The following is a 24,608-nucleotide window of genomic DNA, read 5'->3' as shown; positions in this document are numbered from 1 at the left end:
TCAAGGACCTGAGAATTCTACCATCTTCCCGGCCTGCCACTGACCCTCAGAGCCCACACCCCATCGCTACTGCCTCTGCAGGCATCGGCACAGCAGAAGCTTCCAGCCAATCAACTGCCTTGATGCCTTACTGATCTACATCCAGGTCAAGGATTCTACAGACGGGGTCAAAGATCCCGTTGCCAAGGAGACGGAGCTGGGGCAGGGTGGTGGCAGCCTTGGGATGCAGCTGGCTGGGGACCTGACAACCAGAGGAAGCTGTGGTAGGAGTAGAAAAATGATTGAAGCACAATTGTAAATGATAAAACCATATTGTGTTTTTAATGAATCGATCAGTTCTAACATGTGTTTTCACTTTCTATTACCTGCAGGAGAGAATAACTTGGAGTCATAGATATAAAGCTGTCCTTCTTTTTTTCAGATTATAGCACGCTGAACATTTGGTAAGGTGACTGTTGGGTTTATTGCCTAAAACACTCTGTAGAGACATCAAGACGTGGGTTTGTGTTCTACACTGCAAATTGTATCAGTGTGCAGAAGCTAATGTAATGTTGGGCTGTGGGCCTGGACACTGGTCATCATCCTCCTGTAGACTTTATTCCACTGTCCGCAGGTGTTCCCCACTCCTCCTTGATTGGATGGAGACTCGAGTCATCTCGTGGTAGCTCAGGCCTAAATCAGTCTCCTATCGAAACGTGTCATCTAAAGCTGATAGACACCACAGCCTTCTGCTGGCCCACTGGGGCTACATTTATTATATGTATACCCTGCAGCATATGGTACATCTCTCTGATGGGGGAAATTCTACAGCTTTTATTGAGGGGAGAAAATTAGATTACGTGATCTTTTCGGCAGACTTCTTCCTTGGTTTACCTCTGCGCTGTGTGTGTGGGTGTTCTGCTAGTGGTCAGATAAACCAGACAGTATTTCAAATAGGATTTTAAAAAATGCTCTGAAAGTGCACATTTTTCCAAAATACATAGGTATGAGATTAAATCAATTAATTTACTTGACTTAAAATCATTTGACTATAAAACTGTGTTCTTAATATAATAGGTAATATTTGATTTATTCACCTGTACAGTTAATTTTCCTCTCCAAAAACTGTTGCACTTTTTTTTATTTTATCTTAAGTCACACTTGCTTTATTTATGAATGCAATTCAACATTTAAGCAAGAATAAAGAGCTCCAGGTCTCTCTCTTCACGAAGACCAGGAAGGGTCGTGTATTTTATGACCTGCAGGTGGCAGCAAAGAGATGAACCACCAAGTTAAGAAGGCCTCATATTCAAAACAGCTGACTTCCTCATTAACATCCACAGTCTCATGTAAAGGAGGCACACGGCTTAGAGTCAAAGCTCAAACAGTAAAGAGAGATCTCTTCTTTTACTTACAGGACTTTGAGGTTTGTTTATGCATACTTAATAGAGTTAATATGCATGCTGGCAGCTGGATCAAACTGGGCCCGCTTAACATCCTGCATGTGGAGAGTTTGCGTCAGCATGGACTTCACGCGGGAAAGCGTCACGTGAGTGCTAAGCATTAATATTTAATCAGCTAAATGCCTCTAAATGCTAATTACCCCTGATATATGTTCACGATCCCTTCCTTGCACGTCCAACGAGCATCTCCCCTCGCTTCCTTCTTTCCTCCCTCATGCACGCGCATCTTTCTCTTCAGCAGCAGCACCACCACAGCCACCGGGTCGCCATGGAAACCGCTGAGAGACACGTCGAGGGTGAGAGATGGAGAGAGAAAGAGGGACAACGAGGGACACGGAGAGAGAGAAAGGGGGACATGAAAGGTTAGGGTGTAGCCACATGCCCCCCTGAAAAAAGAAATAAAAAAACTCCCCACACCCCTTCACCTACCCCACCCAACCTCACCTCTAACCCCTCCACCCTTCAGTTTAATGCTGAACCCCCCAGCCCAGATCAACCGCCCCACACACTGGTCCCTCTTACATGCACCTCTGCCCGCCCCCCCGAACCCTCTCCCCCATCTTTTTGCTCTCCATCCCTCTCTTGTCCAGACAGGCTGCTCGCATGGCGGGGATGGAGACGTTCACCGATGGAAGCACTGGTAAATCTCACATCCACAAAAACACACACATAAAACAGAAGTAGGATATTTCATGGGCTGCGTTAGGGTGGCTGAGACTTTGCTTCTTTTCCTCCATGTGTCTTTTCACCTTTCCTCTCTTCAGCTGTACCATAAACTCCCCCTTTCCCCTTCTTAAATCCCAATCTTTCCATTCTGTGTTAATTCAAAACGCGAGAAATTTCAGTACCGACATTCCTCATGGCTGCGTCCTGGGAAAAGGCAGAGCAGAGAGGAGAGAGTGGCTGGAGAAATATCGGTCCTAATGATTTTGTTGGTGCTGGGATGGTCTTTTTCTGTTTTATTGATTAGGTAGAAATTAATTCACGGGGGCAACCCTCGTGTTCTGACTCTCTACTACTCTCTCTCTCTCTCTTTTTCCCCCTCCTGTCCTCCCTTGCTCCTTTGCTCCGTGGACGAATAGCGTTGTGTCTTCTTGCTTGCTCTGCATGTTGTATTATCGCGGGAATATTTGATTCGGAATATGCTCTGTGTTTTATGCATATATGGAAGTCATGCTGCAGACTTACACCTGCACTGTCTTCTCTCATCGGCTGCAAACATCATTCACGTTAACTGCCTGTGGTGACGATGTGGATAAGTGTGTGGTTGTTGTCATGTTGTTGAACGCAGTGTGCGTATTTTACGCAAAATGCCACCCACATTTGAATGCATGCACTCTCAGAAAGAAGTTTACTTCAGGGATTTAATGGGAAAGTAAAGATAACCAAATCAATTTTCACTATTTATTCTCCATTGTTATGATGACTCTTTTTCATTCATCTTCTTTGTTGTTTGATTCCGAACGGCAAAATGCAGCGGCTGATGTGAGATTCATTACGCACAGGTGGGCGTGTACGCAGGCCGTTTTGTTAATAGGCAGGATGTTTTTATCTGTGCATAGTGTAAGTAGCTTGTAAGCCAGCAGTTTACGGTTAAATTTGCCCGCTTTGTGATGGTTTTCATCAGCGAGGTCGTCATTTGCTTCGTCGGTGTCCCGATGCCCGCAGATAGCAACAATAACACCTCAGCACGGTGAGTGCTGATCCGCCGCCGAGGGGAAATCGATGGACAGACTGAGTTAATTATGAGAAAATCAATTAAAAGGAGGGGATATGTGGGCTTTATAAGGCCGAGCAGGGAGCTCGCACCGGCAGTGGAGAGGAGGAGAGCGGAGCGGACAGAGGAACACTTCCCAGCCGGGGCTCTCCTCCTCTGACTGGCCGCTGAGTGCGCGTTGTCCGCTGGCTGCCTGCACGGTGCCAGATCATCATTAAAACCAGCTCCCTGATATCGTCTAAACCATGCAACACAATCCTCGACTACTGGCGTTTTGCCCCGCTGAATGTCACTTAGACATCTTTAAGATATCATATGTCCAGTTTTGTGATTTGATTTGCACACAATCTGCAAAGACACACACACACACACACACACACACACACACACACACACACACACACACACACACACACACACACACACACACACACACACACACACTTCAGAGTGAGGGGGGGTGTCTTGGATTATCATTGCTGTGGTTTGGGTCAGATGTGGCTTCGGAACACATTTCTGTCCATTTATCATTAAGAATTTACAGCCCATTAAATTCACAAACCAAAAATCGTATAAGTCAAACGTAATGCCTGGTTTTCCATCTTCAGACTGAGCCTTGCATTGGTTCCATAACAAAATGCATTGATGATCTGTTTCTTCCATTAAAACTGTCACGAGGCCAGAGTGCCCCATGATTATCTTTGTTAAAAATCCTGATCTGAAGATTTTTTTTTTTTTAAACTGTCTTTTCAATATCAGATTGCTGCTTAGCACCACGTGAGCTTGTCTACAAGTTCATGGGCATATTGAAACTGTATAGGCTACATGTGTTATTTTTTGTGTTTCGTCTCGTGCACGGTCATGAGGTATGTCATAGCAGAGCCCTTTAATTAAAAATACACATACATGCAGATGTGAACATTTCAGAATCATCATACGAAATATTAGTCAAACGTGAGAGCTGTGTGAACGTCTGCAGTCTACATATAACTGAACCCCCCACGAGACCGTGAGAGACGTTTAGTTCTTGTTAATGAAGCAGCTCTGTAGAATGATTGTGTTTTTTAAAATTACAACAACTGTGCTTTGGGATACAAATATTCCTTCAAATTTTGCATGTACTCTTGGTAAGTGAAGAACATCTCGTAAAAAGTATCTTCCTCTTTTGCATATTCACATTTGTTGCGCCAGGTAATACGTGTTACCTTTCCTCTAGGGAAGCACACATAACTTATACTTTTACACGCTGTGTAATATTTAAAAATATTGCAGGACAGCTTTCACGTGGGTTTGATAAATTGAGAGGACGAAAATGTCCCATTTGCGGCTCTCCTTTTGTGACTCGTGTCCTGAACTAAGACGAAAATGAAATATTGATAAGGCTCGTGAGCTTTCGGTGTTGTATCTCCTCTTTTTCATAGCCTACTCTCCTTTATTTAGATGAGAACATAAAGAATAATTTTAGTATCAACATGGCAAACTGTGTCTGTGCACGTGTGTGTGTGAGAGAAAAGAGTAAGTGTGTGTGTGTTTGTGGATCGGTGTGTGTGGGTCGCTGTGTGTGTGTGTTGTACTAGTCTTCTTAAAATGATTTGCAAACTTTAACAGGAAATACACTTAATCTAATTGTTTGCAAGTGATTCGTAATTTATCTGGATATTCAGTCAAAACGGGGATTAAAGGCGAGCTGGATCAGAATTGTGCTTCAGTTACAAAAGGAGCTGTGAGCTCTTTTGCATATGAAGTCTGAATCTGCAGATTGTTCCGCTATAGACCCTTTAAAGAAAAAAATATACAGGATTTAAAGTTACTGAAAATATCGAACACATTTTAACTTGAACACCGTTTTTATAGCCAGACTGATGAGAATTATGCAAAGATTAATGCAGATTTATTTTAATGCATGCTTTTATGCACAGGCCTCTCCGAGTTCCGATCGTTTCCAGAGTTGCAGCTTTTCCTGCAGAACTTGTTTTGCAAAAATTAAATTTTTAAAGAATGTATGCATAATATTCAAAAATGAAACACGATTGCATATTATTAATTTTCGCAGCATTTAATCCAATAACTAGGTAAAATGACAGTTAAACTTATCCACAGCCTGCAGCTTAGTGGTGTCCAAGCTTTCGATTTAAAGTGATTTAAAATCCTGTGCAGAGAGTTCAGAAATACTGAAGAACTCAGATTCTCATTTTTTAAACAGCAGGCCTTTTTTATTACATCCACAACTTCATGTGTGCAGTTTGCCTTTATGGTCCAAGAAATATCTCGTGTTTCCATTTATCCTGCTTTTATTTTATGGAATCATGTCGAGGTTTGCACTCGTGAAAATGTAAATTAGCTGGAAAATAGACACAGTTTGAGTCACAGTTTATCTTCTTAAGAAAGAACAGCAAGTCGCATGGTCGCGTTTAAACCAGGCAACACATTCAACACATGAGGAACATTAGCTGTAACAAAGTCTGGGTAGTTTTAAGAAAGAATTAGCTAGACCGAGAACCTTTAAATATTTTTTCTAAGCAATGTTTTTCATGCTAAGGAGAAAAAGTTCAATCTAAATGTATTTTCTACCAAATGTATCCTACAGATATCCTACAGAAGCTCGATGCATTAATACCTGCATCTTCTTACGTTATACAGTCATGAGGGACTCCAAGGAGATTATAAAGCTGTTCATGAAGTGATGACGTGTATTTTTCCTCATAAAACAACAAGATGACATGAGACCTCGATATTAATTAAAAACGCATTCTTATTATTCTGTTTTGATTTTAAAAATACAGTCTTCAAGGAAGTTATCAATTATATTTTCAGATAATCCAAATAGGAATGAGAAATAAGGAAAGTCATCAAATGACCTGGACTTATTTTTTTTGCAGGACACTGACAGTCCGCCCTGTACCTTATCGACTTGAAACAGACCCCATAACCGAAACAGCCGATTTTATGGTTTATGTTAAAGTCTATGCAGCCTGTCCGAGGACTCATTTCATAAACCGTTTATTGGCTCAGCTCTGTGTTATAAAGCCTGATCGCTCCTGTAGGCTTTGATGTAGCTTTTCTATACATTTCTGTTACCGGCCACTTCCAGCCGGTATCAAGCACCACAGGCCATCCAAAATTAATCCATTTTCTGCGCACGACTCCCCTCCCAAATGGTGTGGCTGCTCTCCGCGGCCCGGTGCACAATGCGGTAATGACCCGCGGGTCAAAGGTCGCTTGGCCAGTTCCTCAATTAAGGCGGAAAGATTGCGGTTGCACGATGCATCGTTTTTGGTGTCAAGAAGGGGCCAGCATTGACCGGCAAACACGGAATATATTGATACAGGATTTGCCTGAAGAAAACACAAACACCCCAAAATGTGACCAAAGTAGACTGCTTATGGTTTCCATAATTTATCAATATTTTGTGAACAGTATTAAAAAAGGAAGTGCTAAATAACAGTTTGAAAATATACTGTATTTTTTTTAAAAAAATCCTTAAATTAAGATGCAAGTTTTGGTATGAACTTACCCCATTTGGTTTCACTTTTATGGGACACATTTTATATTAACAAACATGTTGCTTCATCAAAAATATGAAGGGTAACTAAAACTTAAGAAATGAAGTCTCTGCAGTGTTTGTTGTCAATAATACATTCTCAACAAGGTCAGTTTGTTACAAAAAGGAACGAGAATAAGCTCCCTTTCAGGCTGTTTTATTATTGGTTATGTGTGTGTGAGTGTGTGTGTGTGTCTGTGCGTGTGTGTAGTGTCCCGTCAGCCTGCCCAGTGGAAGAACATGTTTTTTCCCACATCATGTATCAATTGTGGTTATTGAATATAATCAATAGGCAGTCCACGATCATTGTTGTATCGATTAGCTGATAAACGGCCCTTTGATTAATCATCCGAAAAAGATCCTGTGGTCGATGGCGTTGTCTTTCCTAACCTGACCGCTCAACCAGCACAGAGCGGCGCAGTTCGGGGCTCCGACAGCACAGACAGGACTTCAATAAGTGACAAAAGAGAGGTGATAAATTGATCAAAAATGACCACAATGAAACAGGCCTCTTGTGAGGCCGCATATGTCCATTATGTGAGAGTGTCTGCGGGTTTGTAGTAGGAATACATCAAGGGCCTCAGGGTCAAAGTTCAGCTTCATCCCAGACTGATGACCCTGCAGACGGACTGACCTTAAGGGGTCTAACAGCTGGGGGAGGAGGTGGAGTACCGGACCGGCCAGGGAGAGGAGAGAGGATGAGGCAAGGGGGAATTAGAGGAGGAGAATTTTAGGACTGAAAAGAGGAAAGTAGGAGTGAAGGAGAATCTAAAGAGGAAAACAACAGGGGCAGAGACAGGTGGTTACCACGGTGGACCTTGAATGTATCCTTGTGGTTTAAGTCGATGTGCTCTCCTGTGGTCTCCCCTGGTTTTGGCGCTCGGCTCTGGTTTGAAGCAGTGAATTAACACCTGACCCCGGCTTCTGACCCTACCCCCTTCCTCCAGCAACCCCCTCCAGATTAGCAAATATGTGCTATCTAGCCTGGACACACACTCACACCCACATACAGCAACACAAAAACAATCACACATGTACACACACCGATACTAAATGTATAGAGTAAAAAAAAAAAGAACAATGCACCGTGCATTCAATGTCCATACAACCTTTGCACATCCCATTGCCTGTCCACCATCTAATTCCCCCGAGTGAAGCGTTACTGTGTCACTGCTTGTCACCATAACGGTCAGTCCGTAATGACTACCTCCCTCTGCACACAATGACCAGGGAGGCAGACTCCCCCTCCAGCACTGACCCTCATCCATTTTACCTGCAGGACGTAGCCTGGCGTCGGTACCACTGAAAGAGCTTTTTCACATCCTACCACCGTGGCACCCTTCTACACCTGCAGTTATTTTGACCTCAATGCTTCCATACCCCTTAAAGTTAAAATGAAAGCAAAAAGGTGTGCATATGCAGAGTGTTAATTGCATTAAGTTAGTTATTTCTCTCTGTGGGAATTTGATGTGAGACATGGAAGGAGGACTGAAGTCTGGAGAGTATTCAGAATTTTAGAGGAAAGGAACTAAATACAAAACAAAAGCATTGTTACAACCTCAACGATCTTGAGTTTAAATTGCAGTGCTACGAACATTGATGGATGAGCGTCTCTTTCACAGCTGACGAAGTGATCTGTGTTTCATTTTTAATATGTATTAACTGCAATAATAAAAAAAATACCAGCACTAATCAGCTACACTGGAATACGTGTAAAATTATTATTGATGGAAAATGCAGCTTATGTACAAACAACATCTGGTTGCTTGTGTTCCTTTTAAAGTGCACAACATAAACCATATCACATTAAACAGTGTAACACAATCTCTGCCATTGCAACATCAGCTTTATTTATTAATGTGCTTTTAAGATCCAACTGCAAAATAATCACCCAGCTCTGCAACATTTATAGCTAATATTTAATTGAGTTTTCTTAAAATGGTTATTTTTTCATTATTCATAACAGACTTTAAACCATTAAAAATATGGAAAAATGATTCACAAGGGTCCAGAATTCAAGATGATGTTACAATTGGTTTACATCAATTACTTCTGATAACTAAATTAGAAAATCAAATTCCTTTTTTTTTTAAAAAAAGGAAACAGCACTCAGATCCAATTTTCACTGTTTTTCTAAATTCAACCTTCAAGTGTTTAAATTGTATCCTTAGATTTTGGCACAAAACTTCACAATTAGAAACTCCCTTTTTAACCACCTGATTAATCAACCTCCTAACTGCATTGATTAATTGATTAAGGTCATAAGACTGATTGGTAAGTTTATTCATAACATGAGTCCATTTTTACAACAATGTTACCAGATGCCAGGCTGTTCTCTACATCAATAGTGACGCATGTCTGACAGTGCACACACATATTTTTCTAACATGCCCAGCAGGAATCAAACCTCTTATATTTGACACTGTTAGTGGCAAGCGCCACTATTGAGCATCACAGGAGCACATTCCCTTCCCTCTCATCCCATCTCCCCCAGCCTCCTCCAGGCTATTGTGCCGGATTGATGGCTGCTCCAGCCGATAGGTGAAGGGGGTCTTGCTCAGGCTGGTCAGTAGAATCTGTAGTTCCCCCCCTCCGCCTGTGAGTGTCAGCAGAGAGCAGCTGGTGTGTCTGGCTCAATTAGGTTTCCTACCTATCTTCCCACTGTGTCAGACAGAGGAGGAAGGCAGCAGAGAGGGGGAGAGCAGCGGGAAGTTGCCCAGAGGAGAGGGAGGACAACAGAGGAAGCAGGAAAAATACATCTTTTTATCCCTGCTCTCGCCGTCAAAAGCCCTGTACGGTTTCTCTTTCTGTGTCTCCTGCTCTCGTGTTTTCTGCTCCTCTATCCCGCCTGCTCACTTTGTCCTTCTCTCACCCAAACCCCTAATCCTCCTCCTTTTACCCCACACTCGTTCCTTAATCCTAAATCTCTTCTTCCCTCTCTACCAGCCTTTTTTTCAATTGTTCTCGCCGTACCTCTCTGTTACCCACCTCCTCCCTCTACTCCTTCCTGTCTATCGCATCTGAACATGCCACCTCTCAGCATAACCCTTTTACACACTCCAGATGACTGCAGCACACCTTATTTCCTCTCCTTCATCTCATGGATCTTTTTTTCCTTCTGTTTCCCCCCCTGTTGTTTCTTTTGTTATCATCCACACATCCTCTTTTGGCCACCACACCTCTGCCCATTCTCCCTTTCACTACATTGCCTCCTGTCCGCTCTCCTTCCTGACATAAATGTCCCCATCTTGATTGACTTCAAGATATATTAATCAAAGCCTTTTCTAGAATCATCTTCCTAGAAAGAACAAAACTGTGCAGGACTCTAAACGCACTTGCTCAAGATTTTTTTCACATCCTGAGCAAGCTCAAGCTCTCAACAATTTTAGTCACTGCGGCCATTTTGTTGGATGTGATCAATTTTCTGTGATTTGGCCTCAGTGATTTCCAGCCCGACAGTTCCTCTGTTGTGTGAGGGGTTTGGCGGTGTTGCCATGTATAGCTCAATGTTTTCAGGAATATGAAGGTGTAGTTGTGGAGCATAATCATGGACTGAATTTTCTATTACCAATTATATAACAAAATGACTGCATGTAATGAGTTTTTTTTCCCCTTGCAAGATGATGAATGAAAAGAAAAAAATTGCTTGAAATTGATGTTGCAACCACAGAGAGAAACTACTTTCACTTCTCCGCTTCCACTTTTTTGTTGTTGTGTGAGTTGGCTGTAATTTCAGCGCTGAGTTTAACCACACAATGTTTCACAAACAGTGTTTCCGTGCCACCTCAGCACCGCTCATATTATTCAGATAACAAGAAAGCTTCTGTCATGTCCTACAAAATAGGATATGTTTTCTTAATCTGTCAATAGCTCTGGCCTTGAAAGACTTCATTTTGGCTGAGCAATGAAAGGCTCAAAAAAACATCAATGTGGCTGAGCAGGATAAGAAGAAAGAGCCATATTCCAAGTCTGTATCGCATTCCCTCCATATCCTCCTATTTGTATGGTGCAGATATTGGGTCTCAAGCGAGAAATCAGGATTGCGTTCGCCCAGAATGGCAGCATCCGTTTGTCGAAGTGGAATAGGAATGTTATACGGAACCAATGCATCCAGACTTGCCTGGACAACTCAACAATACCACTTCACACTTTCTCTCCCTCCCCTCTCCTTTTCCTCAATGTCTCTCGCCCTTTCAATAAGTTCCTCGCTCTCCATCTCCATCATAACCAACAACAGTGTAGAGGAAGAAGTGTGGATTAGGCCTAAATGTAGAGTCATGTCGGCCAAGCCATGACCGCCTGGGTCCACCATGGAAATTAAGTCCGTGAAGAGAGGAGAAAAACAAAATCCACTCTGCCTCATACGCCTCTCACTCACATTCTCTTTGTGCGTTTAACGTGAAAAAGGATTGCTGAGGGGATGTCAAGAGGCAAGGAGAAGAGATAGGAAAAGACAGACAGTTAGCCTTGCTTTGCCGCGCCTGTCACACTACAATGTGCATGGTTGATAACTAATTCCAAAAACATGCATGGGACGGGCTTTGGCTTTTTCAAATAGCTTGTAGGTCTGAATGGATTTAAAGGCTGTTTTTTATGCAGCTCTCTGTGGCTGATCAATGCTGTTCCTCTTGTCATGCTGTGAGAATATCACATTGGTATACACCAACTCAGCACTGGGTAAAGGGGGCATTTTGCATTGCATTTTTACAGTGTGATGTATATGGATGGAGTTTGGGGCTGTGTTGTAGTCCGTAACTGTTAGTGCAGAGAGGAGAGAGCAGCCTCAGCACGGCAGACAGTGATTTCAGCGATGTACACTGGCTGCTTTTGCCTCCTGCCTTTTTCCCCCCCTCACTCATCCTATTTTCAGCCTTTCATTTTTTACACAAGGGGAAAATGAGGAAGAACAAAAACCAACATATGAAAACTAAAACATGACAGAGAGGGGTGGGAAGAGGGGGAGGGAGGGAGGGAGGGAGGGGAGGAGGAACAGAGGAAGGAGAGGCAATCTCAGAAAACAAGAGGGCTTTCAAAAGTAAGGGATGAAAGCTAGTCAGGCTGTTATTTTTGAAAAATGATCCTTGTGTAGTGCTCCTCTTAAGAGCCAGGTACATATTATTTTATCTTCCTGAGGAGACACGGTGAGGTGTTTTGGCACAAAAAAAACCTCAGCCATGGTTTCTTTTAAGTTGCACAATTTTTTGTCCTTAATGTGATTTTTGACAGGCATATTTCAAATCACTTATCTGCTTTTCTGTGGAATGTTTCTCATATCAACACATTACAAAGTACTTCATGAAATCCTGACATTTCAGCATACTTCCGCTGTTTATAACCACACTATCTTGACAACTAGTTTTTTAAACATAATCTCTTTCATTTGTCATAGTTTTACATCAATCCGTATGAGCAGTGTCACAATATTACAAGCACAGCACACCCTTTTCCCCGGCTAACACATATTCCCTCTTTCTAGTTGCGGTTGCTGATGCTAGCTTGCCAGTGGCTGCAGTCCGAATTAGAGTGAAGCTGGCGTCCACACAGAGTCATTTTGAGTCCCCCCTTTGACCCTTAAAGCCAGGCATCCCACAGAAAAGATGAGCCACGTGATTTGATGTGATGCGATGTCGGACAGGAGAGCAGAAAGAGACTGGAAAAAAATCTAAGTGGCTTCTGGCAGTGGCTGAATCAGAGGACATTGTCGAAGGCGTCGGTCAGTCTAATTGTCATCAATGCCGCTCTGAGTGAGGCTTTTATAATTCACATCTTAGAGCAAGATTCAGCAGACGCACAAATAATACAAACTCCAATTGTTTTGAGAGTATTTGTAATGTTACATTTAATATTTAATAAGATTTACAATACATTTTCTGCCATCCAGTCTTCCTACAGAGTGACTGTGTGCTTCCACATCTGAAGGAAGTCGTCACCGCTGCAGATGTTTGTATTGGAATGTGTCTCAGTACATGTGTGAGTGTGTGTGTGTTCAACACGTGTCTTCCCGTATCAATAGGTTAATAGCTGAGATGTCAGTTTCAGTGACTGGCTGATTAGTTGTGTGTTCACTAATCCACACTGGGGCGGGGAACTATTGGCTTTCCCATTGATTTTAGCGTGGTGAGCAGGCAGAAGATAGAGAGAGGGGAGATCTATTGATTGACCCCAAATTAGCCCCCCCACCATCACCCACCACCCACAACACGTTCTGCTGCTCCCGCACTCAGCTGCGGCTTCCTCATTGGGAGCCGCGGCTGACAAACATTCGGTCCGATTGGACGCTTCGAGGAGGAGAAAAATGTTGACTTTTTGATGTGGATGATTTGGAAGCGTTGCTTGTTTATGACTCTGCTGTCAGTTGATTGGCTGTCTGCTGAGGCTGATTTCTACACTGCACTGTCACACCATGAGGATCAGCTGCTTTTGGATGTCTTTGATAAACCAAATAGCCCCACATCCTGAGGGAGAGTGTTACTTTTGTGTCTCTCATTACAAACCGTCACCTTATTTGTAGCCCTCAGTCCTGTTGCATGTTCCTTTTTCTTTCTGGACACAAGATTATTCTTATGGGAAGTGTGTAAAAAATAATTCCACCAACATCCTTCAACTTTTCCTTCTCTCCTCTGCTGTCCTTCATGACTGTCACCCTGCTGCATCATATTCCTCCTTTCTACTGTTCTTTATCTCCATTCCTGTCCCTCGTTCTCTGCCTTTTCCGTCCCTCCCTCCAATCCCGCCTTCCTTGGATCTAAGCTTTGAGCTTTCTCTCCTGAGCCTTTCCTTCCCATATATCACTCCATCTCATCCCTCTCTGTCTGCCTCTGATATTTCTCTTTAGGCCCCCTTCCCTCCGTCTCCCCCTCCTCTCTCCCCTGTGTCTATGTAAGCAAGAGAGAGGAGGTTGTTAAACATTTTTCTTCCCTCTTAATTGTTTTGACTGGGCCGATTGGCATCCCGATTAGGCCCATTGATTTCCTGGCGCTAAGTGCATTGATTTTTAAATTTCTTATTGATCCCCGCTCTAAATCTCCGGCACACTCACTCACACAGTCTCACCGTTTTCGCTGGGGCAGAGAAGGAGAAAACGGATGGAGAGGAAAGGGAGAGGGAAAAAGGAAAGAGATTGGTGTTAGGTAAATACACTGACCGGTGACAGTGCAGTGAATTAACAGAGTGAGAGAGGAGGAAGAAGAAGAGCAGGAGGTGAGGAGGGAAAACAGAGTTATGAGCTGTGAGAAAGCTTCCTAACACAGCGCAGGTAGATACACTCGCAAAAGAAACAACAGAGCAAACACTGATAGAAAAACTATTTTCAAATCATTATCAACAATATAGTTTCATTATCAAAGCCTTGTTATCTGTAAAACCCTGGCTGTACTCCCGCTGAAAAAAAGCTGTAAAATGTAAGGAAAATCAATAATTTTGTAATTATAACAAGCATCAGGAGGCATTTTCTGGCTGCGGGTTGCCAGCCTGGTAGCCGCCCGGATGGAACATGTTCATCTGTGAAGAATGAGTCACTTTATGGGTGAACAGAGGTTTATGAGGGATAGACAGATATTGGAAATGTCAGAGATGGAATGGAGTGTTTTGTCTTCGCCTTGCTATTTCACATGGTCTGCAGAGCCTACTGGAGACGTGTGTGTGTTATTTCTGGCTTATGACTGTGTTAGGCTTTAGAGGCCCGCTGGACTCCGAATCTTACATGCCCACTGGTGTTTCTCTGAAGGTGGTGGACCTAATTGGCTGTATCCAAGTCTTTGTGTGTGTGTGCCTGTGTGTGTGTGTGTGTGTGTGTGTGTGTGTGTGTGTGTGTGTGTGTGTGTGTGTGTGTGTGTGTGTGTGTGTGTGTGTGTGTGTGTGTGTGTGTGTGTGTGTGTGTGTGTGTGTGGGTGGGTGTGTGGGTGTGTGTAACCGTGCACGCATGCACACTTGACTGCCTGCGTGTGTGCATGCAAGTTAAACTATATGTGAGCTAAACTATATCTCCCTTTTGTGTGCACAGAAGAACACATGTGTTTTTGCATCTGTCTGTGCATTTGACCTTTTCTTGCTTTAAGTGTCGACGCTCAAATTCAGTGATTCAGTTGATAGTGTTGTCTTTTTATAGCGTCCGTACTTGACCAAATTGTGCTAACCTTTTCTAAAGTCATTTGCTGCTTTTCTGTCCCAGCATGCAGTTGAGTGCCTTGCACAACTCACAATGTATGGACCATATGTAACATTACTGTGTTGCAATTACAATTTGCTCTCCGTAGATCCACTTAAGATAAGTGCTTTCAAGTAGCAAGCAAGGAAAAGCAACTATTGTCAGCAGCCTGAAAAGGAAAAACTTCAATATCACCGCCGTGGTTGGAGATAATGTGATGCTGTGCTGCAGTGACATTAAATGTAAGATGGTTTAAAGTCTGTACTTTGATGGCTACATTATTAAAGTCATGGTAAAGCTTGCAATAACAGTGATAACGATAATGATGATGTGACTGACTTTTTATACAACTGTTAATGTTTACATTTTTCTGCCTACAGTTTGCATTTGCAGAAAATTTAAAATAACATATTATTTCACAGCAGAGTGTGTGTTGCTGACACAATGAGGGATCAAGTGTTTAAAATGCATACGCTGGGCCAAGGCTGCTGTTTGCTTTGTAGTGATGGGGTGTGTGTTTGCTCTGGTGATAGGGAAGGCCTTAAAGCACGTGCTCTCACATACACACACAGGCTGGTTTGAAAATGCATGGGTGAAAAAAAAATACATGGTTTTTACTCATATGAGATTACACACACACACACACACACACAACACACACACACACACACACACACACACACACACACACAACGCTTGTTCCACCACACAAAAGGACTCCAACTGCCTGATGGTCACTGTTACTGAGCGCTTTTTCAGATGAGAAGTAGGAACCTGCAGACTCAGCACACTCACACACACACACACACCAACAGCACCACGACCACCACATCTGACACATATGACATGTCCCTCTCAGCTCATGCACATATACACATGTGATCAGGAGACACACGCGCACACATCATATCAGTGATGCACCTGTAAACCTACCCACTGCCCTTGGGCTAACAGACACTTCTCACGCACTCACAGAGACGAACACACACTTTGTCCAGTGCACACTGAAAACATAACCTTGACCTCTCGTGCTCCCAGCCTGCAGTCTCATACATACTTCATCCGTTCACTCAGGGTTGTCACACACACACACACACACACACACACACACACACACACACACACACCACACACACACACACACACACACACACACACCACACACACACACACACGCTGAGATACACCTTTGAGCACATATTGATCACAAGGATCTCTTTTGCACTTAATGTTCATGTTTCATCGTTTTTGCGAGATTAGAATGAAAATATTTTACCAACTTCCAAACGAGTGATGTCACAAAATTAAAGGAAAGTAGCTGCCGTGAAATAAGTGGAAAGGATTCTTTGAGCATATTGAGGGAATTTAAGAGTGTATGATGATATGTAGGGCATAAAACCCCTTATGATGAAAATCACATAGAGCTGTTTGGTCTCTAAAATGTCAGAGAAATGTTTTAAAAAATGTTAGATTGCTTTTTCAGTTACCTAGATCGTTTAGTCCAACAATCAAAAACTCAAAGTTATTAAGTTTTAAAGGAATGCAATCAGAAAAATGATCAAAGTGAGAATTTAGAACTGGAGCGTTTTGTTATGTTCCTAGATAATGACTCAAAATAATATTAGAATTCTTCCTAATCAATTTGCCGTCAATCACTATCTTGATTGTACGATCAACCGTGTAACTCTAATAATAAGGCTCAGTTTTATTCCCTCATCCAATGGTTCCATGTCTTCTCATCTTCATCCTCATGTATCTATGGAATTAGAGCAGATACAGGCCTACTCTGTGATGAATTTCACTGTCAAAGACAAATTCGAAATAAATCTCTCGCCATGGACTTCCAGCGTGTGTCGCACTCTGATAATTTCCACAATATCCTCTGCACCCCCAGGGGCAGATTTTTTTCTTCCTGCTATTTCTCTCTCCATCTTCTCCTGTTTGTTTCTATCCCTGTAAAATGCTGGTTGCTTTGCTGAAATACTGCAGTGCTTTATCTGCCCTCTTTTTAGCCACCCTCCCACACCTCTTCCTCCCCTCTCTGTCTCCCTCTCTCCCCTGGATGGGTTGGGTGTATACCCCCCCCCCCCCCCCCCCCCCCCCCCATACCACCCTCCTCTTTCAGTTGTTGTTGTTGAGGATGGTGTATGTGTGTATGTATGGGGGGGTTAGGATGGGTGGACGGGTGAGGCAGAGATGGGAGGGAGTGGACAGGGGGGGCTAGCAGAAGCAGCCGGGACCCAATGACGTGGGTGCGACATGTAACCGTGGCGCAGGAGAGGAAATCAATACATGAAAGGATGAGGAGCACTGGGGTGGATTACCGTCCTGGGGCCCTGGCTAGTGGAGGGATGGAGGGAGATGGAGGGGGTGTAGATGAGGCCTGGGGGGGTTGGAGTGTATGTGTGTGTGTGTGTGTGTGTGTGGAGGAGGAGGAGGGGGGGTGTGGAGGGCGAGAGGCCAGATTGTCCGGTCCCCTCTCTCCTGCATCCCCTCCCCTGACCAAGCGCTGTTTGAATCTTGACCCCTCCCATCAACCCTCCGTTGGCTTCTAAACACTGCTCAGCGCCGGTAGGCTGCCATAGGTGAACCTTGGGCCTAACACACTCACACACACACTCAGACACACACATATGCAGGTGCTGCGGACTCCATAACGTTGTGTGAATACATGGATGGTTATGGCCGCTGTGTGCTAACACTGCTGATAACCCTACACTATCTGTATGGGGAATAATCGCCTGATATTACCAGTGTAAATTAAAGCGTCCCAGAGAGATTGTGTGTATGTGTGTTCTTGTGTGTGTGTACACATTTATGTGTCTGTGTGTAGAGTTTGCCAGCATGTAAGTCTTCAACAGGGTGCGTCTGCAGCACTGCCACAAACCCAGATAATAAATATCTATAATAAATATCATTATTATTGGGCCAATCTCCCCCAATAACAGAGCCTCTGTGAAAGATGGCACGAGGGACTGAGCTGGATATTGGCAATATATCAGCATTGATTATTGAGAGTGCTGACAGAGAGAGGGAGGCAAAGTTAATAAAACTAATAAAAAAGACAAGGAATACAGCAAGAACAAGGGCTTTAGCTGGATCAGCTGCTTGTTCGCTAAAGGGAACGGAGAGAGAGGGGAAGTTGGAAGAAGGCAGGGAGTGAAAGGAAGGAGATAGCTGTGTAGTTGTAGTTTGTGTGCGTGTGTGTATGTACCTGTTTTGTTGTATTTCTGTGTATTGGAATGTGTCTGAATTTAAGTTTTATCACTTTTGGTGTGCAAGTTTGACTTTTTTTGTGTGTGGGTGTGAATAGGTATTGACATCTACATAGACACTCACTCTTCCTTTCACACTCACACACACACACACTCACTCAGCTCACTTTCTCCTACCTGCATGTGTGTCGTCTTGGATTGATTGAATCTTGGTTGGATCTGAACTCTGTGGTTGGGATCCAAAGCCTGCACAACCTTGCCATTGGCACTAACCAAGACACGCACACATCTTACCCACACATACACCCAGAAACAGACAGACACATGCGCGTACACACACACACACACACACACACACACACACACACACACATAAACACACACACACAAACACACCACACACACACACACACACACACAAACACAAACACAAACAGTGGTAAAGACACCAACAAAGAAACCTCATAAAAGCCCATGCATCATATCCATATTATCTTGACAAATCTATACATCATGTCAGAACATGGCTCTATGTGAATAATTGCATTTTGCTGCGTGTTGCTGGTGTGTGTGTGTGCAGAGAGGATTGAGAAGAGTGCCTGTGCTGGGTTAGATTGGGACAGGGCGACAGTGAGAGAGAGCGTTGTCCATTCTAATAGGTCCTTGTTAGGCCGCTGACAGAAGCAGTACGCCACCGTTGGCTGCTATTGATTCCCGACCGACGCCATTATTGATGAGTGAGAATTTAATTCAACCAGCTCGTTTGTCAACATGACATCACCATTTAACTACAACCATGACATGGGTGCGAACAACCTGAGGATGAGCTGGGTCACACACACATTAGAAGGCATACATAGAGAAAAGTGCACACGAAACAATTGCACACAAAATGTCTACACATGGTGTGAAATGCAGCATTTCATGGAGAGCAGAGATTTATTTCTTACTGACTACCTGCTGTTGCTTTTTTTCTTCTGCATCATTAACAATAAAAATAATATTCAATATTCAAAAACTGTGTTTTCAACCAGTCAAATCAATCATTCAAACTGATAACAGGCAATTACCAAGAGTGCATAAAACTATAGACTAAATGCATGGCCCATGATATGACTCATGTGTGGCCTAAGGATACTTCAGGCTCTTTCTGATTGGATAAATATTTCATGCCATATTCTGACCTACAGCACATGACATGGAAAACCCATTATGTGAAGAATTGAACAAATTGTTTTCAATGAATAAATTTGTTTGTAACTATTATAGAAGAAAAAAAGTGTCTTATGAACCAGTTTGAGCAGAAAAAGACAAGAAGTTTGAAACAAGCAGAACGCTTTTTCTAATTACATCTAATCATACAGAATCAAAATTCAACATACAAGATATGAAGATGATCATTAAGAAGCTGTTCATAATCGCCCACTTGTTTTAAAAAAGAAAGGAAGAAACTGACATTTTTAGCTTTTATTTCAAAAGTTATTTTACATAAGGTGTAAAATTGTGAAAAAATACAAGTTTATATGACTGGATAAAAAAGTACCAACGCAATCATATGCAAATTCACGCAAAGTAAATTTTCTACCCTACCATATACTGCACCAACTGGTATTGTTTAAAAAGTTTGCATGATTTTTTTGCAAAACTTGTTGCAGCTGTAAATGCTCTGTATGTGCATGATTTAAAAACTGCTATATGTGCAGTGAAGTATTTTCTAAATTGAAATTGAAAAATCCTTGTCGTCTGTCTTGTTTTTGAAAAAAAGTTAAATAATTAGAAAAAGCTCTTCTGTAAAAATAGAATTTTACATTTTCTGTGATGATAACATTTTTAAATTATCTTTCACCCAGCTAACAAAAATTGTCCTTGGATCCCTGGTCTTCAGTACCAGCATTCAGTGTCAAAGATTACATCCATCACTGTATTTCTCTGTCTGAAAAAATGGTTGCTAGCAGAGGAAGAGGGAGACTTTTGGAAGAGTATTTTTCTCTACAGCAGAGAGAAGATATAGCCTGGAAAACAATGGAACCTGTGCTCTGTATCTCTGTGTGGATTTGGGAGGTTTGATAGGGAGGAGGTGGACAATCAGGACCGTGTGGGCCCCGATGAGAACAGTCCAGCAGGGGTTATTGGCTTGAGCGGGCCCCCCAGGGGAGCTCTCACAATCCCCGGGGACCAAAGAGGGACCCATAGGCCCACAGAGAGAAACTGTAGAGACCGCCTCGCTGCAGGGGCCCTATAGGCACCAAGCAAAGAACACACTGAGGGGGCGATTAGCTGAATTTAGGTGGTCGGTGCTGGACAACAGACAGACAGATGGACAGAATCGAAGATAAGCGAGACGGGTGTTATCTCCAGGTTTCATAGTCTTTGTATTCCGTCAGGTTTTTTTTTTTTTTACAGTTTGGAAAGACATGGAGTTTTGTTCCACCTTAAAAGTTGTTCGGCCTAAAATAACTCATCTGAAATTCATGTGCAGGAGTCTCAGTGTCTCTTTACACATGTGAATACCCAGTTGATGGTCTTCTGTTGTCTTTGCGCTTGTGTCAGATGGAGGGAAAAGAAGAGTTTGGTCAGAAGAGTGCATGGAGGACGAAGAGGGGTGGATGCTGTATAGGTGTTAGCATCCCTCCTCCTCTGCACCTCCCCATCCTCCTACCCTCTACCCCTCCAACACCATCTTATTTTCCCCTCCTTCAATCTCACACACCCTCCCTCCATTCCTCTCTTCCACAGACGCGCACAACCACACTACATTCTACAAGAAATAATTGCTTTTGTCTGGAAGGAGTGTAGGGAGGAGGGAAAGGGGGCGCGCATGACTCCCTCTGTGGAGAAAAGGGGGTCTTTGAAGGACAACGAGTCACTTCTCCCTTTTCCTCCTTCTTTCTCCTCTCTCCTCCTCTTCTTGCCTCACCTCTCTTCCCCTCCTCTTTCTCATTTGCCTCACAGTCTCACTCCTTCCTGTCCTCCTCTCCTCCTTTCCTCACTCTTTATCACTCTCCTCCTTCTCCTCTTCCTCTCCTCTTAGTCCTCCTCTTGCCTCCCTTCCCCTCCTCTCCCTCATTGGACCTGCGGATGTCATCTGTCATACGTGAAGCGGAGGGAGAAGGACAATAAAACCTGGATGTCCAATACAGAGGATGACACATTTTTCATAATTAAGAATATGCCAGTTTAGGGTCCAGCACACATTTATTGAGAAAATGGCTGGTGTGTTGATGACTGTGAAAATCACAAGTCTGGTGATGAAAGCAAAATCATTTATTTTATGAGCATTTTCCATTCAAACAGGCCTAATGAGCTGCAGCATTAAGTGAGCAGATATAAACAGTCCTGCGGGATGGTGCTTTCAGGGCCCTGCAGGAGCAAAGAGCTCGCTCATTCCTATTGATTTGTTCGTATTGACTGCGATGTTTAAGGTATAGATTTTTCTATTTAAAAATCTATATCGACAATAATCTGGTGTGTAAACGGACGGCGTTGACTGATGCTGGCCTGTAATTGACAGCGTGTAACATGTAGGAGGCAGGGAGGGAGAGGGCAGGAGTGCGAGGAGAGCAGAGGACAGGAGAGGCATGCTGGGGGAGGCCTGGATGGAGGAAAGAAGACCCAGGAGCAGGAGAGAAGCGGATAAGGAGAGGGAGCTGCGATCACCTTTTGCATGAGATCATCCCTTGGCTCCAATAGGATTCTTGTGACATTTATTTCGTAATTTATATTGCGTTTTCAACACTTTTCCTTAAATGCACCTCGGTTAAAAATCACCAAAATGTACTTTTAATGTTAAAAACAGCTTCATATTTCCCACAGCATGCAGTGGTTTCCCTTCTCTCCTGTCTGAATAACCTAATGATGCTCCCCGGTCAAGCTCATGAGGGCTTATTAAAAGCAGCAGTGATGAGATAACTTAATTATGTGCATGCTGGCTCTCCTGCCAGGTATTAGCGTTAAGCACCTATAGGTATCCATGGATCCTCTGGTCGGGTTTTCATCCCTTCCTAAGCATGCCGGTAGTAATGCACTGATCACCATTGGCATCATTATAGTCGGCATTATTAAGAGAGGGGTGAAAAAAAAATCCAGAAATCAATACAGGATACCTTTTGCAGCGGTAGTGAAAACGAGGGAGATGGGGAGGGGGAGGGGGGGTGGGGGATGGAGGGGTTGGTGGGAGGGAGTGGATGGAGGGGAGGGAGGTGCGGGGGTGGGGTGGTGATGTGTGAGTAGTAGCGGGTCCTCTCTCGCCTCAATGTTGCGGCCAGCCTAGTGGCAGATCGCTACAATCCTGGAGGGAGCCGGGTCGAATGAGCTATTGGGGTTCCCAAATAAAACCGGGGACACACAGACAGACAAAAAAGACACACAGACGGATGGACGGAGATAGGCAAGTGTTCCGATAACACGGGAGACCATAACCGGATTCTATACGCTTTCTTTATTTCCGTTGGTTTGTGTTTTTTAAATTATTTATTTAATCGCTGTATTTATTTATTTATTTATTTTTTATCGATTGATTGCGTTTTAATTACTGCCTTGTGACAGAGATCGAGGGAGGAGGAGCGTCAGGGCCAAGCGCGCGTTGTGTTTCTGTGTGTTCTCGTGCAGCCCTTTTTACCCTCACCTGTTTATTTATCTGTTGATGATAGACTTTAATGAAGCCGTTTTAAATGTACTCGTGACGTGATCCGCTGCTTGTGCGTGAGCGTAGGAATGTCTTATATGTAGCCTTCATGCAAAGGAGGAGAGAAGGAGCGCGTGCAGCTAGAGACCAAATACAATAGATCAAACCAAATACTATAACAGAAATCCAAATAAGACTTTATAACTCCGCTGGCCTTTTTTACTCTTGTCTGTTTCAATGTATCATCATTATCTCGTGTTATTTTAAATTTCCAAAGCGCAAACCAAAGCTTGGCCCGACTGGTGATGCTACAGGAGTAGGCTAGCGACTGTTCTCATGCCTTTTCACACCTATAGGAAACATTACCGGTGAGGAGCGAGAAGATTCAATAAGCTCCCGGGCCTCTATGTTTACTCAAGGAGAGCGCTTTAACAGAGCAGAGTAACAGAAACGCAGGTGCATCAAAGACAGACAGGTGACACAGACTTTACTCTGAAAGTGCTCCAATAGGCCTGTTATTGTAACACAACTTTTCCTGTAGCCTATAAAAGTGATCTCCTGTCTATCCGTCTGTGTGTTAGTCTGGACTGGAAGCTAACTGCTGCACTCAAGGGACCATATCCTAACATATATGTTCTATGCACATTGACACCAAAACTAATGCCGGCCAACAGTCCACAAATGTAAATAGAAGTGCGCAGCTGGGCTACATGTGCACACACCTAACGGCGAATGTTGTGAGCTCTCCATATCAAATATTCCCCCAAAGCTGTCTAGAGAAACGGATCGAGAAACAGAAGCTCCAGAAGAGGACAGAGCGTATTACAGTTCTACTTCTGTCAGATTATTTGCATTAAAACAAGAAGCCGGAGGAAGATCATGTTTGTTCCCTTGCCGGTGCCGTTCGTGTTTCAGAGAACTGCCCCTGACCTCAACGCCTGGCGTCTCAAGTCCCCTCTGGCTCTCCGCTCCAACTCCGGTAAGACATTTTTCTTCCCTTTTTCTCCTTCCCTGCTACACATCCTCCATGTCGGTCAGCCATGCAGACCCGCCCCGCCTAGCTCGGTGCCGATGCACTTGCAGCGAAGGAGAGCTGTTCGCGTACACACCCACTTACACACGCATACACACTCCTCCGGCTCCGTTTGAAGGTTTTAACAGAGTCCTTTACACTTGCTGGCTGGTTGTACGAATCAAGGAAGCGTCCCTGAGCGCTCTGGAGCGTCCACATTGATAGAAAATTCATGCGTAAAACGTCCCTTTTTCGGTGTCCATTCTGTGGCACGATGCGCCAGTGTTCCCACTCGTGTCCTGCTAAATTTCCACGGCGTTTGTGTTCCTTTCTCCGAATATTCTTCTCGCCTCTCTCCGTTCCCATCCTTCCCCTCTCCTCCACTGCCTGCGCCTGAGCCTCAGCCTCCGTCTCTCCCCAACTAGACTCTCGGCAGGCAGGGAATATCATGCCAACTTATCGATCCTGCGGAGATCGATTCCTGGGCCGGTGGAAGCAGAGAGAGGGGGAGATAGAAGGAGAGAGTAGGTGCACGGTGGAGTACGAGTGTACGAGAGGAGAGGGAGAAAACACCGCTATTCTGTCTTTTTAATTCTGTTTTGTGTTTGTGCTTTATTCATGAACATAATTTCTTAATGACTCGGCTTTGAGCTCACTGAGAATCTCTGACTCGCTTAGATGGTGGCTTTTGCTGTGACTTGCATGCTTGTTGTGGGACAAGGCTCGCATCTTAATAAACACCACTGTATTAAAAAAAAGACTTCCAGTGACTACATCTCTCTGTCCCAGTGCTGCTCCGCTTCTGCACGCTTGAAAGCAGAAGAGCAGAGGGAGTGTGGAGTCAGAGGAGGGGGAGGGTGCTAGCTGGGGCGCCGTCTGCGTTTCATCTGCGCTGAAGCGGAATAAAAGGA

At 43.7% G+C, this 24,608-nt stretch overlaps 1 protein-coding gene and 1 long non-coding RNA gene across 2 annotated transcripts in view; both read left to right on the top strand.

Annotated features, from left to right (window-relative positions):
* Positions 1-1,917, top strand: LOC117822554. The gene is made up of 3 exons (XR_004633208.1): positions 1-263; positions 1,397-1,528; positions 1,681-1,917. It is a non-coding gene; the product is annotated as an uncharacterized LOC117822554 (long non-coding RNA).
* Positions 1,918-1,989: 72 nt separating this feature from the next.
* Positions 1,990-24,608, top strand: part of pou2f2a (POU class 2 homeobox 2a) — a 69,643-nt gene continuing 47,024 nt past the window's right edge. Inside the window, exon 1 of the mRNA XM_034697236.1 lies at positions 1,990-2,082. Coding sequence (XP_034553127.1) covers positions 2,046-2,082 — 37 coding nt within the window. The 5' untranslated portion in view covers positions 1,990-2,045. The remainder of the gene's footprint in view (positions 2,083-24,608) is intronic.

Source organism: Notolabrus celidotus, chromosome 12 (genome assembly GCF_009762535.1).
Source record: "Notolabrus celidotus isolate fNotCel1 chromosome 12, fNotCel1.pri, whole genome shotgun sequence".
Classification (NCBI taxonomy): Eukaryota; Metazoa; Chordata; class Actinopteri; order Labriformes; family Labridae; genus Notolabrus; species Notolabrus celidotus.
The sequence above is the reverse complement of the archived record's forward strand: the minus strand, read 5'-3'. Positions and strand labels throughout refer to the sequence as shown.